Source organism: Tursiops truncatus, chromosome 15 (genome assembly GCF_011762595.2).
Source record: "Tursiops truncatus isolate mTurTru1 chromosome 15, mTurTru1.mat.Y, whole genome shotgun sequence".
NCBI classification, from domain to species: domain Eukaryota; kingdom Metazoa; phylum Chordata; class Mammalia; order Artiodactyla; family Delphinidae; genus Tursiops; species Tursiops truncatus.
In genome coordinates, this window is record NC_047048.1 from 19,747,314 (window position 1) to 19,764,759 (window position 17,446).

At 43.9% G+C, this 17,446-nt stretch overlaps 1 protein-coding gene and 1 long non-coding RNA gene across 2 annotated transcripts in view; one reads left to right on the forward strand and one right to left on the reverse strand.

Annotated features, from left to right (window-relative positions):
• Positions 1 to 493, reverse strand: part of CACNG3 (calcium voltage-gated channel auxiliary subunit gamma 3) — an 80,761-nt gene extending 80,268 nt beyond the window's left edge. Inside the window, exon 1 of the mRNA XM_019921780.3 lies at positions 283 to 493. Coding sequence (XP_019777339.1) covers positions 283 to 493 — 211 coding nt within the window. The remainder of the gene's footprint in view (positions 1 to 282) is intronic.
• Positions 1 to 17,446, forward strand: part of LOC109547713 (uncharacterized) — a 205,411-nt gene that overhangs the window by 161,036 nt on the left and 26,929 nt on the right. The gene's annotated exons all lie outside the window — the stretch shown is intronic.

Here is a 17,446-nt window from a genome sequence, read left to right on the forward strand (position 1 = left end):
ATTTTAGATTTGAAGACATTTTCTCAACTGCAGAAGCTGCCTAGAGTGCCACAAAATCTCATCTCATGAAGCTTATACCAAAAACAATCAACAAGACCCAACCATTTCATCCCACACAGGATTAGTCTTGCTTGGAACAATCTGGACGTCTGCACATTCTCGGCAATAATTTGAACTATCTCTCTTTCCCCATCACTGCCTCCATCTCCCCAACGACACATTGGAATAGCAGAATATCAGAAACTGGATTATTTAGGGCCATTGAGAGGAATTTGTAAATACCTTCTAGGCAGCAGGTCCTCCACAGCCCTGAATGGGTCATTACTTCTTCATTCTTCCTGCTGGTTTCATTATCACTTGTAGATTTAGTCCTGCACACACCTCTGGAATATAACCAGTAGTCCGTGCCCACTGCAATGGTCATTAAACTAAAAGCTGCGAAGGCTCCCACAGTAGTGATCAACATCTGGATTCCTCTGTCACACATCCTCATACTTCTTCATGGTACTCTAGATGGCTGGGGGTTGGAGAGGGAGGTTCGATGCCAGAGGGGAAAATCACTCTGCAGCTGGGTAACCTAGGACAGGCCCTTCCAAAAATTCAGGTCTCCTTGTGTCAGCATCCACAGGGACTTTGGGAAAGCTGGGATTTCCTGTCTGGAGCTCTCTCCAGTTCCCTGGGTCGCCTATGGCCCTCGGAAGGGTGCAGGCTCCAGGAGGTTGGTCCACATCACTGCTGCCTTCTGAGGGTCCCTGGGTTCCTTTCATTCCTCAGGAGCTTGGTGAGCATGAGGGTCCGTGCAGGGCATGGCTCTGGAGCCTGGAGCTGCCAGCTCGGTTTGAGATGCGCCTGGTTCCTCACAGCCCCGGGAGACTCAAGGCAAAGAAATCCAGAGAGGTCTGTGTGCGTGTGTGTGTGTGCGTGCGTGCGTGTGTGTGCGAGCGCGTGTGCTGGGGGTGAGGGCGGATGGCAAAAAATAGCGCTGCTGGGAGGCGAGTCTCTGAGAAGAGTGTTCATTGCTTCCCCAGCCTCCCAGGAAAGCTCTCCGCCAGCTCCCGACACCCCCGCTCAAACTGGAGAAAAGACAGCCCCTGGGCGGGGGCCGAGAGGTTACATTGGAGGGCAAAGGTCTGCGGTGCTGAAGGGACAGCTCCCCGCCTGTTGCCCCGCCTCCGCCTTCTTAACGCCCAGTTTTAAGCCCGTGGTGCTGAAGGGACAGCTCCTCCGCTGCGGCTGCACCCTCCGCCTTTCCAGCGCCCGGGCTAGAGACCTGGGGTACTGAAGGGTCTGTCTTCTCCCCTCCCTTCCCAGGCCAGCCAGCCTGCTCGGCTCTGCCTAGTCAACCCACGCTCCGCGCAAAGTTTCGGGAGACCAGGGCAGTCAGCGCCCCGGCTCCGTAGCGCTGCAGCACGACCCTGATCCTCCTCTCCCGCTCCCGGAAGGGTTAAGGAAAGGGGAAAGGGAAAGGAGCCCGCAGCGCACTCTGGCGCTCTCGCCGCTCCCACCCGACGCGGCATTCCCCCCCACCCACCCCCACCCCCAAGGAGCCAGGCAAGTTTGCCTTTTGCTGCGGGCGCCGCTGGAGCCCATCGGGGAAGACCGAGTCTTCTTAAAGGGGCCGGCGATTCCGGGCGACGGTTCTATGGCTCACTTGGGCGGGCAAAGAGTGTTGTCATAGGCACATCTGTGGATAGTCTGTCTCAATTTGGTTCCCCAGAAAACAAACCAATATGTCTACCCTCCTTTCTCTGGAGCTCTGGTTTACACTGGAGACAACGTGCTCAGACCAGACCCGGAACTGTTCATATACATATGATCATGTATTACTAAAAGACAGAAGGAGCTAGACGTATGTAGACTCTCTTATATACATATTAGGGATTTGGGCCGAGGGGGTGTGAGAGTGTGGTCTCTGAAAACACATATATTTTAACAACCCTACATTTTGGGGGTGGCAGTGGTGATGGATTCAGGGAGGGAGAGTCGCTGAAAATGTCAGATTCTCTTCAAAGGTCCCTGGGATGTTCATTTGTTAACATCCTTGTCTAAGTTAGACCAGGAGGCAGGTGAAGTTGGGTTTGCTTTCCTTGTTAGTCCAAAGTGCAAATGTCAGTTCATACCTGAAAGCTAGTGAGATGCTTCCTTAGAAATAGCCAATGTTGCAATGTTGCAAAGGATCAGCATTTAATTTAACTAGCTTTTTGTTACTATGTATTCTGAGCACACTGAATACACTAAGGACAGTCCACAGAATGCCCTCATTATTTTCTTTCCTTTGGCATAATGGTACAGATACCCAGAGGTCAGGTGTTTGGAACTGAGGCTGCTTGGGTTGTTTCTGCCGTCCCCGAGATGTGTTCATAACCAACTGTCATATTTGAATGTTATTTAACTGGACAAAAAAGATAATGGTGCCATCTCTGGCTCTCCATCTGAGAGCTTCTATCTGGGTGAATGAGTTAGCAGCAATGCATGGAAGAGTTCTCAAATGCAGCTCACAACTGCTTGGTGACTCTGCTACTTTTTACTTTTTTTTTTTTTTTTTTTTTTGGTTTGTTTTTGGTCTCAAGTTCACTTAAAGGCTTGGTTCTTGGTGTTAGATATACCTGCGCAGGCATGTGTATGTTTGAATATATAATCATCATGTGACTGTGTTTGAGTGTTTACCTGTGCCATGTTCAATTTAGTTATGAGTTCTGAATGACTGGGAATTTGTTGTAGAAGTAAAGCAGATATGTAAAGATATGTCTGTACCTGCTTGCAGTTTGCTGCAAGCAAACTGCAGTAAGCCTATTTGCTGCAAATGCATAGCTGCATGCATTTGTGGGTGTACACGCTTAAGTATAGGTATAGTGTAGGTTTACGCACCTACATGCACTTAATTGCATATGCATGTGTCGTGGATCACAAACACTGATTTGTGGGCAGGAAATAGAAATACTGAAATTTTGCCACATAACCAAAATAGAACAGATAAACTTGGGGCCAAGACCACAGCTAGTCATATCCCAGAAGAATGATAGGAGGTAATGGGGGAAGATGTACAAGGCCTTCTATAAGTTACTTATTGTTTTTTCTTTCCTGAAAAGAAAAATTGCTTCTCAGTAAATGTCCTTTTTTTTTTTTTTTAAAGGAAAAAGCCATATGTAACATGGAGGTGAAGTTGGTCTTTCCTGAGAAGGGTTACTAAATTGGTGAAATTTTCTTTCCCCATCTCTGAACCTTAAATAATATGAAGTAATTAATAATGACCAAAGCAGCTGTTCCAGGATCTGTTTGTTTCTTCTCTTCTTCTGATAAGAGTGAGCAAGGTCTTTTCCCAAAACAGGATCATGTGATTGGAAAGTCAATGGGCTTTGGGCTTTGGAAGAGTGTGCTCCAATCACTCCATTCACCAGACGCACAGTAAAACAAAAGCAGCCCCCGCTCTATCTCCTTGGTCTGTAATATAAGCCCAGGTTGGCAAGGTATGGTTCCCAGAAGGTCCAGAAGAAAGGCATCAGGCATCCAGGTAGACAGTGTGGGGTTGGGGAGAAGGGTCAGGAACTCAGGCAGATGAAGGCGACAATCATGGGTCAGGATGTGGACAGTTTTTCTGAAGGAGAGAAAGGGATCAACATAACAAGAATGAAACTTTATACTGAGCCTCTGGTTTGGTTTGGCAGGATTATCCTTTACAACCCCTGCCCAGGGCCAAAGCTGATCACAGAGAAAGGGAAGACCTGAATCTGCATCTGGAGAGAGTCAGAACACCTGACTGGAGTGGGAATGCAGAGACAGGGAAGCCGTCAGTTAGTTCCTGATGATGCCTCCCCACTTACTAGGGGGTGACCTCATCCTTTCATTCAATTGAATGTGTGGGTGTGTGTACATGTGTGCGTAGAATAGGCGTCTAAGCCTAGGTGTAATTGCTCATTTTCACCACTAGAGGGCTCTTTCACCAGATCCATAAGGGACCCAAGAGATTGAAAGCACATCTTTCCTTATAATGATGGAGCCAGGCTCTTTCTCTGTGTTTGCAGATGACCTTCTTTGATCCTACTAATGTGGCAGGAGACTGGGAGGCACTTAAGCAGTTTGAAACTGATGTTTGATTCTCTTATTAAGGCAACTTTCCACCCCTCCTCCATTGGATTCTTAGGTAGTAGAGTAGCTGGCAAGGTGGATTTGTGCTTTTTTCTGTTCATCCTCTCATAGGTCGGAACTACCCTCATGTCAGAAGGAGTCAGTGCCCCCGAAAGTGGCTGTGTCATTTAGGAAGGAGTACCAGCAGCTGATTCAATTCAATAAATGCTCTGTGTGAGTGCCTACTATGTACAAAGCATTCTGCTTAGCAGTTTGGAGAATACACAGATATAGTTCCTACCCCCCAAGGAGCCCATTACATAGTAGGGGTTATTTTGTTAGTACATTTTGGCTGTAAATAGTGGAAACTCACTGGAGCTAGTTTAAGAAATTGGGGGTTTGGTATAAGGATGTGGTGCTGTTTCAAGAAAACTTCAAGCAAAGTCCTCAGCAAGGAGCTGAAACCAGGGGGGGAAAAGCCATCAGGAGTCTTGACAGTCACTCTATTTTTCATCTCTGCCTTTTCCCGTATTTTTAGTTGAAAAAGATTGTTTTGCCTTCTCTACTCGTTGATCTTCAAGATGGAAGCTAGATTTTGAGGTTTTATGTCTCCTCTATCCAAGAGATCCACCCAGACTCAACTGGGCAGTTTTAGCCTCAATTTAAAATTTCCAGGGGAGACAAACTGATTGTGTCATGTGCCACTTCCTGGCCCATACTGCTGTGGTCATAGAGATAGGGTCGTGTAGTATAGACATGGCTATTGGGACCAGCCTCTGTGAGTTGAGGGAGGGAGAACAGTTCTCAAAGTAGGAGGAATTTTCAAGACATCTCAGAAGATTGCTATGAAAAGTCCATGTGATTCACTTTTGGAGCCACTCTGATGATGCCCAGGGACTCAGCAGTAAAACATGATCATGAATGAGAGACCACATGGGAGGGCTCTGAAGATACTGGAATCTCTGCTAGAGGTAGAACTGGGCTGGGAACCAGCTTCACCTTTGTCTTGCTCTTCTTCCAAGGAACATAAGTTGAAACAGAAAAACTCTTCTGCTGTAAAGTCACCCACATGAGTGTAAGTTAAGGAGATGGTGAAGACCAAGCAGACACAGACCGAGGGTGTACTGTTTGCCATCCCGTAAGTCCCCCTTGACTGTGTTCTCACACAGTCTAGTTATTAGTTTTCTACTTTTAGACTCAACCTATAGAAAAAGCATTGAAAATGAAATATGGTTATAAAACATATCCTCATTTTATTACTTAAAATTTAGCCGTACTGAATTTCTTTCAGTAACCGAAATCCCCTATTCTCCCTGTCACACCCAAATACTTGAAAGTTAGGTCCCTACTGTCTACAACAGTGATAGGAGTTGGATGGTTGAAGGAGGGGAGGAATGGTAGGAATGCAACATCCCAATATTACAAAGACAACAGCCAAGAGATACTCTCTATAGTTGAGGGAAGCACTAGAGGCTTGTTATTGAAAGTTACAAAGATAATCAGTAGAGGAACCATAAATATTCAACAACTGTATTTGGAGTGAAATAAGTTAAACTAAGACAGAAATGGTTAACTGTGGTAACTTTTGGGGAGAGGAGCTGGAGTGGGACGAGGAACTGCTTTTCATGACAGCCCCTTTGATCCTATTTGATTTTTTAAAAATCTTGTGCATATATATTTTGATAAATGTTTAAAGTCAATTAAAAAATAAATGAAAACAGTAAGCAACATGCCACCTGTCCATCTTTCCAGCCACCTCCCGCCTTATCAGTATAGAAATGCCAGGTGTTTCCTGTGATTCATCCATCCATTCCCTGTGCCTGGAATGCTCTCCCCTGAGATATCCTTCTCATAAGAAAACATTTATTTTGAAATAATTTTGAATTTACCCAGATGTTCTTTCTCATGATTCAATCCCTCACTTCATTCATATCTCGGCTCAAATGTCGCCTTCTCAGAGAATCCTTCTTTAACTGCTCTAAAATAACACCTCGTACTTCCCTCTGTCCTCTCCCTCTTCTTTGCTTTTCTCCATAGCATTTATCAATATCTGACATCATCCTATGTACATATATACATATGTACCTATGTATGTATATGTGCCTGTGTGTTTATTGCCACCTCCCCAACTAGAGCAAGAGAATTCACATCTCAATTACAAGACATTGTTCTTGACCACTTGGAACTCTCAGTCTGATGGAGAGAACAGAGATCATTGAACCAATAAGAAAAACTGCAGTAGATGCTGCTAGTATCCCATAGATGCCTGGATCCCCTTTGCTAGGTTGGTGTATGTGCAGCACCAACCTTCCCCCCCCTCTGCCAGCCCTTGGTTGCCCCTTCTTGGGAGAATTGCTCTCAGCTGATAGGAGCTGCCTCACCCAAGGGATCCCTCCCCCAAGGGACAGCTACCGTCAATGAGCGCTGATACAGAGATGCAAAGTCTTCCCTCTTGCCAGAGGCAGGGACAATTCTGTGGTGCAATTTATGCTCCAGAGTCCTCCATGGATCAGGCCCAGGCTAGATTTTACCTGCGATCACATCCTTATTTGACTTTGGCCCCTTCCCGTGTGGTTCTCAAACTTAAGGGTACAGCACCATCACTTAAAGGGCTGGTTAAACAACAGCTTACTGGTTCCATTCCCAGAGTTTCTAGGCTGGTTCTGGGAGTTTCTCATTTCTAGCAAGGTCCCTGGCAAAGCTAATGCTGCTTGCTCCTCTGGGAGGTCACAGGTGGAGACGCACTGCCCTTCGTTATGCTTGTTCCCATACTCCCTTACAGGTTTTTCCTAAAGATCACTCCTTCTAGAAGTTACATGTACCTGACTCCCTGCCTCAGGCTCTGCTTCTAGGGAACGCTACCTAAAATGTCATGGAGGTCTGGTAAGTACTCTGCTAGGGAGGTGCAAGTGAGGGACAATTCATATCCGTGGGGGTCATCAAGAAGGGCTTCACAGAGGAAGTTCCATTTTAACTGAACCCTTAAGGACGAGTAGCCAAGTAAGGATGAGGGAAAACTGTGTTGCAGGCGGTTGGACCAGTACATGCAAAGCCCTGGTACGTGATGAGCTTGAAGGAATGACGGTAGCTTAGTATGGCTGGAGTGTGATGTGGGGTTAGTGTCGCAGATTTTCGTGCTTGCATATTATGTATAGATGAGATGCTTGTCCACGAATACTCTTCCAGAAAATATTCGAAGCTTATTAGATTTTGGAGGAACTATTTTGCCAAATATGACCCAAACTTGGGTAGCAACCTGTGACTATGACACCTCTAAACAGGTAAACCCCTGAAAGATTCTTGAGCCCAAGAGGAAGGCTGTTCTCCCCCAGTTCTACCTCAGATGGATCCAGGGAGAGAGATGGGCAAAGAAGAATCTTCCAGAGGGCAGAGAGAAGATGATGGAAAATAATAGATAAGGGAGTTCCTCCTTGCTAGCCAGGAAACTTCTTCCATTCCCAGGAAAGAGAAATTTTGTTATTCCTGCTCAGTTGGGTTGGATAATTTCTATGAACCTGTGGGTGCTCTGTGTAGCCCAGTCTCTGCATTCAAAAGAAGCTCTTAATGGTTATCTGGTTCCATCTGCCCAGTTGAATAATGGGTGTGCTGGTAGCAAGTATGTTATCTTTTAGTTTAGACCAAAAGAAGACACACCCAGACCTGATGAAGAGGACTACACATTGTTCAGAAAGCTTACCCTCTCAGGGGATGTCTTGGGATTGTTTCCTTTGGGAAAAGGTGAGTGTGTTCTACATATGGAAAGACTTTTGCTGGCAAAGGGGTGGACTGTTGCAGAGGCTGCTAGTTGCTTCCCTAATGACCTTTCTTCATTTCTTTTTAACTAATAAAACTCCAGTTGTATTTGGGGATGCTCTTTGTCTACTTGAAAGAAAATTACATCTTTCAGTTTTCCGTGAAGAGAATGGTGGCCCTGTCACAAAATTCTGACCAATAAAATGTAATTAAAAGTTGTTTTGTGGACAATAGCCAGAAGGTGCAAACAACCCAAGTGTCCGTCAACCGATGAACGGGTAAACTTATGTGTTCTATACATACAATGGAATATTTTTCCGTCAGAAAAAGAAATGAGGTTTGGATACATGCGACAACATGATTGAACCTTGAAGATATTTTGCTTAGTGAAATCAGCCAGACACAAAAGGACAAATATCATATCATTCCGCTTATAAGAAGGCTCTAGAATAGGCAGATTCATAGAGACAGAAAGTAGATTAGAGGTTGTCAGGGGCCGAGAGGAGAGGGGGACGGAGAGTTACTGCTTAATGGTTAAGGAACTGTTTTGTGTGATGAGAAGTTTTAGAAATAGAGAGTGGTGATGGTTACCTAACATTGTGGATGAAATTAAATTGTACCCTGAAAATGGCAAATTTTATGTTACATAAATTTTACCACAGTTTTTAAAGTGGGGAAAAAAGAGTTGTCTGTGGCGTGTAAAATCTCCTTCGACGGGGCTGGTGGTCAGACTTTGACAACCCACAGTGTGTTGCCCTTACCTTCTCCTTCTTCCTGCTAGGAACTGGAACTCTGCGCCAGAGGTCAACCGGCTGACTTGTTACCGTAACGTGACAAGCACATTTTTAAGACAGCTGTAAATAAAATAAAATTGGAGAAGCCTGGGCCCCTACTAGCATTATGGAACCCCCATCCAAGGCCAGGATTGATTATCTCCAAAATCATTATTACATGACAAAAATAGACTCCTTAATTTAGTTCACCCCTTTTCAATTTTAGCAGATGAAAGCGCACTTGACTCTCGGCCAATGGAGGGACTAGGGGCGCCACCACTCCGCTCAGTCAAAAATCCATGATTAACTTATAGTCTGCCCTCCTACACGTAGCTGCAGTTCCTCTGTATCTGGCGTTCTGGTTCTGCATCCGCAGATTCCACCAACTGCAGGTCGTATAGTACTGTAGCCTTTACTATTGAAAAACATCCCCACATAAGTGGAACAGTGCAGTTCAAACCCTGTTGCTCAAGAATCAATGGTAATTCCTAATTTGTACAGATGAAGAGAAGTGGAATTAGGTAGTCTATTGGTCATGAAGCTTCTTTTTAAAAAATATTTTATTGAAGTATAGTTGATTTACAATGTTATGTTAATTTCCACTGTATAGTAAAGTGACGCAGTTATATATATATATGTATATATATTCTTTTTCATATTCTTTTCCATTATGGTTTATCACAGGATATTGAATATAGGTCCCTGTGTTATACAGCAGGACCTTGTTGTTTATTCATCCTGTATATAATCGTTTGCATCTGCTAATCCCAAACTCCCAGTCCTTCCCTCTCCCTCCCCCCGGCCATGAAGCTTCTAGTCAGAGCTGACAGAAACCCAATTCAAATGGTATACAACAAGCAAAAGCAATCAATCAGTGCCTGTGATTTAAAAGTACAAAAGTAGACAAGCTCATGAGCAACTGGATCCAGGGCTTCCAACAATGGCATCCAGGATCTGCCTCTGCATCTCAGCCCTGACTCCGTCTCCACCAGCTCCATCTTCAGCCTGGCTCTCTTCTCAAGTACCAAGAACTCCTGTTCTGCATTCTACCAGCTGAGCCACCTTAGAAGAAAGAGGATACGTCTCCATCAAGAGTTACGACAAATGTCTTGGGGATGGTTTCTCATTGACCCATTTGGTTCAGACCTACCTGAGTCAATCGTGGTGGCCAGGAAATGGGATTCACTGACTTTCAGGTCTGTGCTATCATTCTGTCTCCAGACACAGAGGGAGGAAGATCAGCCTTACCTTAATCCGTGTGAACTGAGAATGGGTAAAGGGCTGATTCTTTGAGGAATTTGAGGGTGATGTTACCAGAGGAAGGAAAAAGAAAATGAGATGTTCACTGTGCACTGCAGATAGGTCGATGCCATATGCCTCAGGGCCTTTTCGCCACGCTAGATCATTCAACAAATATCTATCAAGACCCACTTGTTTACCAGGCCCTGCTGTAGGCACTGAGGATGCAGTAATGAGCAACACAGATTCCCTGCACCTAAGGAACTTGGTGAGGGAGTTACCAAACAAACAAAAAAATGCAAGTAATGATGAATGCTGTGAAGAAAAGAAAATGAAATCAAGTAATTCGATAGGATAAGAGCAGTGTCGGCAATGGAAGAAGGACTGCTTTAGGGAGCACAGTCAAGAGGGCATTCTGAGGAGGTGATTCTGAGCTGAAAAAATTCAAAGGTGGAGGAGGAGTTAGCCCGAAGAAGATCTAGGGAAAGTATTCCCAGCGGAAGGATCGTCAAGTGCAGAAGCCCTGAAATGAGAATGAATGTGTCCTTGTTGAAGGACGGAATGGATTCTGTGGCAGGAGTCTCGTGAACAAGAGGAAAAATGACAGCCAAGGAGGTCAGGGCGGCAGGCTGGGGCTAGATTACATAGAGCGAATGTGCCAGGGTAAACAGTTTGGGTATTCTTTAACAACGTAAAGCCATTGCACAAGTTAAGCAGCAGAGTAACATGACCTGACCTGGAAATTTCACTCTAGAAATAGACTCCACCAGGACAAGAGCGAAAAACCAGGAGATGAATCAGGAGGCTATTGCATTTGCTTGGGCTAGAGATATGGACGTCCTAGACTAGGGTTGTTAGGAAATATGACTTTTTTCCTGAGGGTGGTGGGGAACAGTGAGAGGTTTTAGCAGGAAGTGAAGTGATCAGATTTGTATTTTTTTAGTGGTACATCAGAGCCTTGGTTCTGCTCCTCTAATTCTGAACAGATTTGTGGGACAGAAGCTTAAATCTACGGAAACACCAAAAACTGTACTTGGGGCATGGCTGAAAGTGTGGGGTTTGGAGTCAGTGAAACCTGGATTCAAGTCCTAATTGCACCACTTGCTGTGTGACCTTGAGAAAATTACCTAATCCTTCTTTGCCTCTCTTTCTTCATAAACAAAATAATAGGACCTATTTCTAACGTCGATAGGACCTCCTTATCGTATAATGAGGATTACATATGATAATTCACACAAGTGCTTTACATAGTGCCTGACACATATGAAGTCCCCAATAAGTGTCAGCTGCAGCTATAAATAAAATGATGCCAAAGAAGCCAGCTCTCTTAATGAGATTTGTTTTAATCTGCCACCTTCAGAATAACAAACAGCTGACGATTACGTGGTCCATCGCTTTCCGTAGGACTTGTGCACCAGGAAATCAAAATGACCCAAGAGGCAGTTAGAGATTCAAAAGGTGTCTTTATTGAGAGATGAGAGAAACACCTCAAGAGTCAACTAAGAGGCTTAAAACCACTTTGGAAACCTTCCTAAATTCAGTAGAACAGGATGTGGTTTAGGGCTTTACCTGTTGGCTTGGAATGTTGGCCAAAGCCCCAAAGCTAAAAACAATAAACATGAAATATTTCCACGTGCAGAGCTGAAGAGCTGCCAGATGAGTCCCCAGGGCTCCCCAGGGCTCCTGCAGTCCTCCCTCGGTTAACTTCTGTCCAGATTATATGGACTGAGGATTGGAGTTCAATGAGGTGGGGAAACAACGAGCCATGAGCCTGGGGGAGGGAGGTGCTTTGGCTCTGGGTGGCTCCTCCCCATCACGTCAAGTGAGAAGAGGTCCAATCCCCTCATTGGTGGGATGAGGGACCTACAAGAAGGGAGACTGACACCTCACTCCCTGGCTGGTGCTTGCTGAAGTGGCCGCTCTAGGCTGGCACCTGGAACAAAATGGTGGGCGGGACCCAAGCACCGAGAGGAGCACTTGAGAGAAACTAAGTGTCACCAGGTGTTTGGAGCATGCGTGAACCCATGAACATAGAGGCTGTGCCTGGTTCCTGCCTGGAGAACCTTGAAGGCAAGAGGCTGGCTAGAGCAGCCCTCGATTATAGGGTGAGGAGAGGGGGCACCAGGAAGGCAGCCTCGACTGCCAGCGTTTGGTGTTGCAAAGATGCGCACGCACAGTATCCGTGTGGATACGGAGGAAATTAGCTCAAACTCTCTCCATGGGACCATACTCACAAGAGAAAAACATTTGAATGCCAGCAATGCAGAGGGCATCGGCAGCCGAAAGAGAACCACTAATGGCATCATCTAAGAGAAGTTTGACCTCTTACCCCTCTATCCACCCCACTTCCCCCTCCTCAACCCCAGAGGAGCCAGCAACAGGAGAGGAGGGGAAGCGGAGAAGGACATCCCAGTCACCTCCCCCTCCTACACGGAACCCCTCCACTCATGATTAGGCCGGGGCTGGAGAGAAGGAAAGACTTTGAATGCAAGGTTCATATTTTGATTTCAACTGAATTGGACTTTAAAAACCTTTTCATTATGAAAAATTTTCAAACATGTATAAAAGTGGGGAGGAAAGTGTAATGAAAGAATGAATGCCCTTGTACCCATCACCAACTGCAAGAGTCATTGACCCATGGCCAATCCTGTTTTATCTCTATGTCCTATTAACTGCCCCTCCCCACTGATTTATTTTGAAGCAAGTCCCAGATCTGATATTATTCCTAGATTGGGCTTTTTTTTTTTTTTTTTTTTTTTTTTTTTTTTTTTGCGGTACGCGGGCCTCTCACTGTTGTGGCCTCTCCCGTTGCGGAGCACAGGCTCCGGACGCGCAGCCTCAGTGGCCATGGCTCACGGGCCCAGCCGCTCCGCGGCATGCGGGATCTTCCCGGACCAGGGCACGAACCCGTGTCCCCTGCATCGGCAGGCGGACTCTCAACCACTGCACCACCAGGGAAGCCCCCTGAAAAAGAGTTTTCAGAATGATTCCAGACAATGGTATAGAGGTCATCTCTTCCTAAATCCTATGTATTTGTACATTTCCAGGAGAAATTTGCAAACTGGTATGCCTCACCACCTGATTTTACAATTTGCATTGCACTGAATTAAATTGTGGGCCCACATTTCAGCCAGCCATTGGTTGGAGGAGAGTAGCATCTGCCCCCTTCAATGAGGCGAGCCTGCTTCATTTTACCGCAGTCTCCAGTCCTCCCTATGATCCTCCACCTGCGTCACTCCTAAGTCACCTGCCTGGCTCCAGTCGGACCTCTGGTTTAAAACAAAACAGAGACATGGAAGTATAGATTCTGCCAACTCCCTTCAGTTTTTTTAAACGTATGATCTCGTCCATGAAACCAGCTGGGCCCACTGTCACTCTTTGACTAAGTTTTCAATTTTTCCCATGGTTTTGTACCTTACTCAGATCTTTTAATTCTCCTTTCCAAATCAATTTTTTGGCCATATATGTTTTTCTATAATATAATCTATTTCATCCAAAATGTCTAATTTATCAGTATGAGGTTATGCATAATATCTTCTGCATTTTAAATTTATTTTCCTTAACTGTAATTCTGATTTCTCTTACTCCTAATGACACCTGTCTTTCTTCCTCTCCTTGATTAGATTAACTAAAAAAGTATTTCTTTTTTATTGATTCCCAACATCACCAAAGAGCCACTTTTAAATTTTGTCTCATCCATATCATATTGAGTATAGATATTTTAAAGTTTCAAATACATGGATGGCAGCCCTCCATAATTGTCAGCACAGATAAGGCTTTACCCCTCATCTTTAAAAACTAAAAAATACGACACAAATGAATTTATCTACGAAACAGAAACAGACTCATAGACATAGAGAACAGACTTGTGGCTGTCAAGACTTGGGGCAGGGGGTTGGGGGGCAGATGGATTGGGAGTTTAGGACTAGCAGATGAAAACTATTATATATAGAATAGATAAACAACAAGGCCCTATTGTATAGCACAGGAAACTATGTTCAATATCCTGTGATAAACCATAATGGAAAAGAATATGAAAAAGGATGTATATATATAACTGAATCACTTTGCTGTACAGCAGAAATTAACACAACTTTGTAAATCAACTATACTTCAATAAAATAAATTTTTTAAATACATAAATCTATATAGCATATGTATGTATATACATATATATGTTTAAATATATATATATTTAAATATACATATAGGAGAAAGGAGGAGCAGATAAACATTAGATGCCTGTGACCAAGTGACCAAGTTGCCTTCTTAATCAGAACTTTGTCTAGATTTTTTATTAGTTTTAATTAACTTTTAAATTACGTTATACTCTTTAATCAATCTGGAATTTACATTGATGTATAGTGAGATGAAGATTTAGTTTTCCTTTGTTTACCTCCCAATATTAATCAATTGTCCCAGTGTCACTATTGAATATTTCTTCTTTCTCCATAATCTTGGAAGGCCACTTTTATTATCTAATAAAGTCAGGTACATGAAAGATTGCCTCAGAGCTATCTGCGCTATTCCATTGATCTATGTTTCAATATTTATGTACTATGCTATTTTAATCTTTGAAAATTTCTCGTCCATTTTAATATCTGTAGTCAGCACGTTCCCTAATTATTCTTCACTTTCAGGTTGTTCTGGGCTATTTTGCCCATTCATTCTTCAGGTTGAATTTTAGAGTCACTTCATCAAATTCTCCCCCTTCCCATCAAAGGAACACAAATATAACAAATATAAAAGTAATTGATTGGGGATGTTTATTAGAATTATATCAAACCATATGTTTATTTAAGAAGAACTGACATTATTAAGTAACAATACTTTGATTCCATTCATCTGATCTTGTTTTAAATTCCCTTGATGAACTTTTATTATTTCTTCACATACATTCTGCACACCCCTAGTTATATTTATTTCTAGGCAGGGACTGTTTTTATCCCCATTTTAGAAGTGAAGAACTCAGCCATAAAAAGAATGAAATAATGCCATTTGCAGCAACATGGATGGACCTAGAGATTATCATACTAAGTGAAGTAAGTCAGAAAGAGACAAATATCATATGATACCACTTATATATGAAATCTAAAAAACATGATACAAATGAACTTATTTACAAAACTGAAATAGATTCACAGACATAGAAAACAAACTTATGGCTACTAAGGGGGAATGGAAGGGAGGGAAAAATTGGGAATTTAAGATTAACAGATACACACTACTATATATAAAACAGATAGGGCTTCCCTGGTGGCGCAGTGGTTGAGAGTCCGCCTGCCGATGCAGGGGACGCGGGTTCGTGCCCCGGTCCGGGAGGATCCCGCGTGCCGCGGAGCGGCTGGGCCCGTGAGCCATGGCCGCTGAGCCTGCACGTCCGGAGCCTGTGCTCCACACGGGAGAGGCCACAGCAGTGAGAGGCCCGCGTACCACAAAAAAAAAAAAAAAAAAAAAAAAAAAAAAAATAAAACAGATAAACAACAAGGACCTACTGTATAGCATAGGGAACTATATTCAATATCTTGTAATAACCTATAATGGAAAAGAATCTGAAAAAGAATAGATAGATGATAGATACATATATAGATACATAGATAGATGATAGATAGATAGATAGATGTCTAACTGATATATACCTGCTGTACACCTGAAACACTGTAAATCGACTATAGTTCAATTAAGAAAACTAAAGAAGTAAAAAAAAAAGAGGGGAAAATAACAAGTGAAGAAACTGAGTGTTGCCTAAGGTCACACAGCTAGTAAATGGTGGAGACTGGATTTGAATCCAGATCGGTCTGAAAGCAGAGCCTCCACCCTAAATCACTATGCTACTTTATTTAAGATGATAAGATTTTAAGTATATTATAAAGATTATATTATACTTAAAATATAATATTCTGTTATATAAAGAGTTTTAGTAATTATTTTCCAGAAAAACATCATCTTCATCAAGATTTTCCAGTTTGCTAACAAAGAATTGTACATTGTACTTTCGCTGTTTTTTCTAATTTCTTGAGTTGGATGCTTACTTCATTTAATTTCCTTTTTCTTTTTTTTTAATGAATAGAAATCATTACGGCGACCCTCTCCTTTCCACGCCCTCTCCCCACTCTCTCTTCCTGAATTCAGAACTTCGTTCTTTGGGTTCCTCTGCCTACTGTCTTATTCTCCAGTTGCTGGAGTGGAGAGATGGCCACTCTGGATGGATAAGGCTCTGGTCAGGCCAAGCAGGTCAAATCTTTGATCCCAGGGGTTGGGTGTTCAGTTTAGTTCCGGGTCATATGGCTCAGCTCTGTGTCCTCCGCCGAGACTGAGTAGCCTCTCCCAGTCCACCCAGCTCCTCCTTGCCTTAGTCCATGGAGCAGAAATGACACTTTTCGTGTGTGTGTGTGGTACGCGGGCCTCTCACTGTTGCGGCCCCACCCGTTGCAGAGCACAGGCTCCGGACGCGCAGGCTCAGCGGCCATGGCTCACGGGTCCAGCCGCTCCGCGGCATGTGGGATCCTCCCGGACTGGGGCTCGAACCCGTGTCCCCTGCATCGGCAGGCGGACCCTCAGCCACAGCGCCACCAGGGAAGCCCCAGAAATGACACTTTTAAAACGTTAACCAGATCATGTCACTATACTGTTTTTTTCAAACTTCCAAATTTCTCATTTTTCTTAGAATAGACTCACATTCTTTACCTTGGCCAACAAGGCCATGTGTGGTCTGGCCTCCTTCCGTCTTTGCCCTCATCTCGTATTTTTTCTTGTTGACTTCAATGCTGGCCCTTTTTCGTGTTTGTTTCTTGACTGTGCCAAACCCTTCCCCTAACCCTGGCTTTCCTCTCAGTGTTTCTGCCACCCGGGTTGCACCTCCTCCAGAATCACGTGGCATAGATCTCACGTCTTGTCCCTCAAAGGCCACTTCCTCAGAGGGGACTGAGGGCAGTGCCTTCACTACTACCAGTCTCATCACCATTTTCCTTACAGCGTTGATCACCATCGGCAATGCTGTTATTTATTTCCTTGCTTGCTTGTCTGTTTTCTTATCACCTGTCTGCCGCATTGGAGTCTGGGGACAAGAACCATATCTGTCTTCTTGCGACGTCTCCGGGGCCCGGCACAGTGTGTGGCACAGAGTGGGAGCTCAATCAATACGGTACAAGTCAACTCAGTGAATCCACGAAAACCCAGCCTTGCTGCATCCTAGCTGGGCGACTTTGTACAATTCCACTCCTTGAGCTCAGTTCCAAACCTGAAAGAAAGGCAATACCATGGGGGTGTTTTTTGAGCAAAAAAAAATGAAATCATGTAGGTAAAGCCCTTTGCTCTCTGTGTGGCACATACAAAGCTCTCAAGGAGTAGCACAAATCATCATCATCATCATCGTCCCGATTGTTTAAATTTAAGAGCACTGTCAGAAAGGTCGGTGGAGAGTTGCCCAGACGTGATTTTGTGGGATTGGAGTCTATTCAGTTTGGAATCAAATCATACAAGTCAAGAAGCTCTTTTTTTATTTTATTTTATTTTTTTGCCAAAGTCCAAGAATTGATCATTTTTTTTACAGGAACTAATTCACACTAACTCTACCTAATGACAATCATTTATTATTATCTCTCACCGTTCTGGGA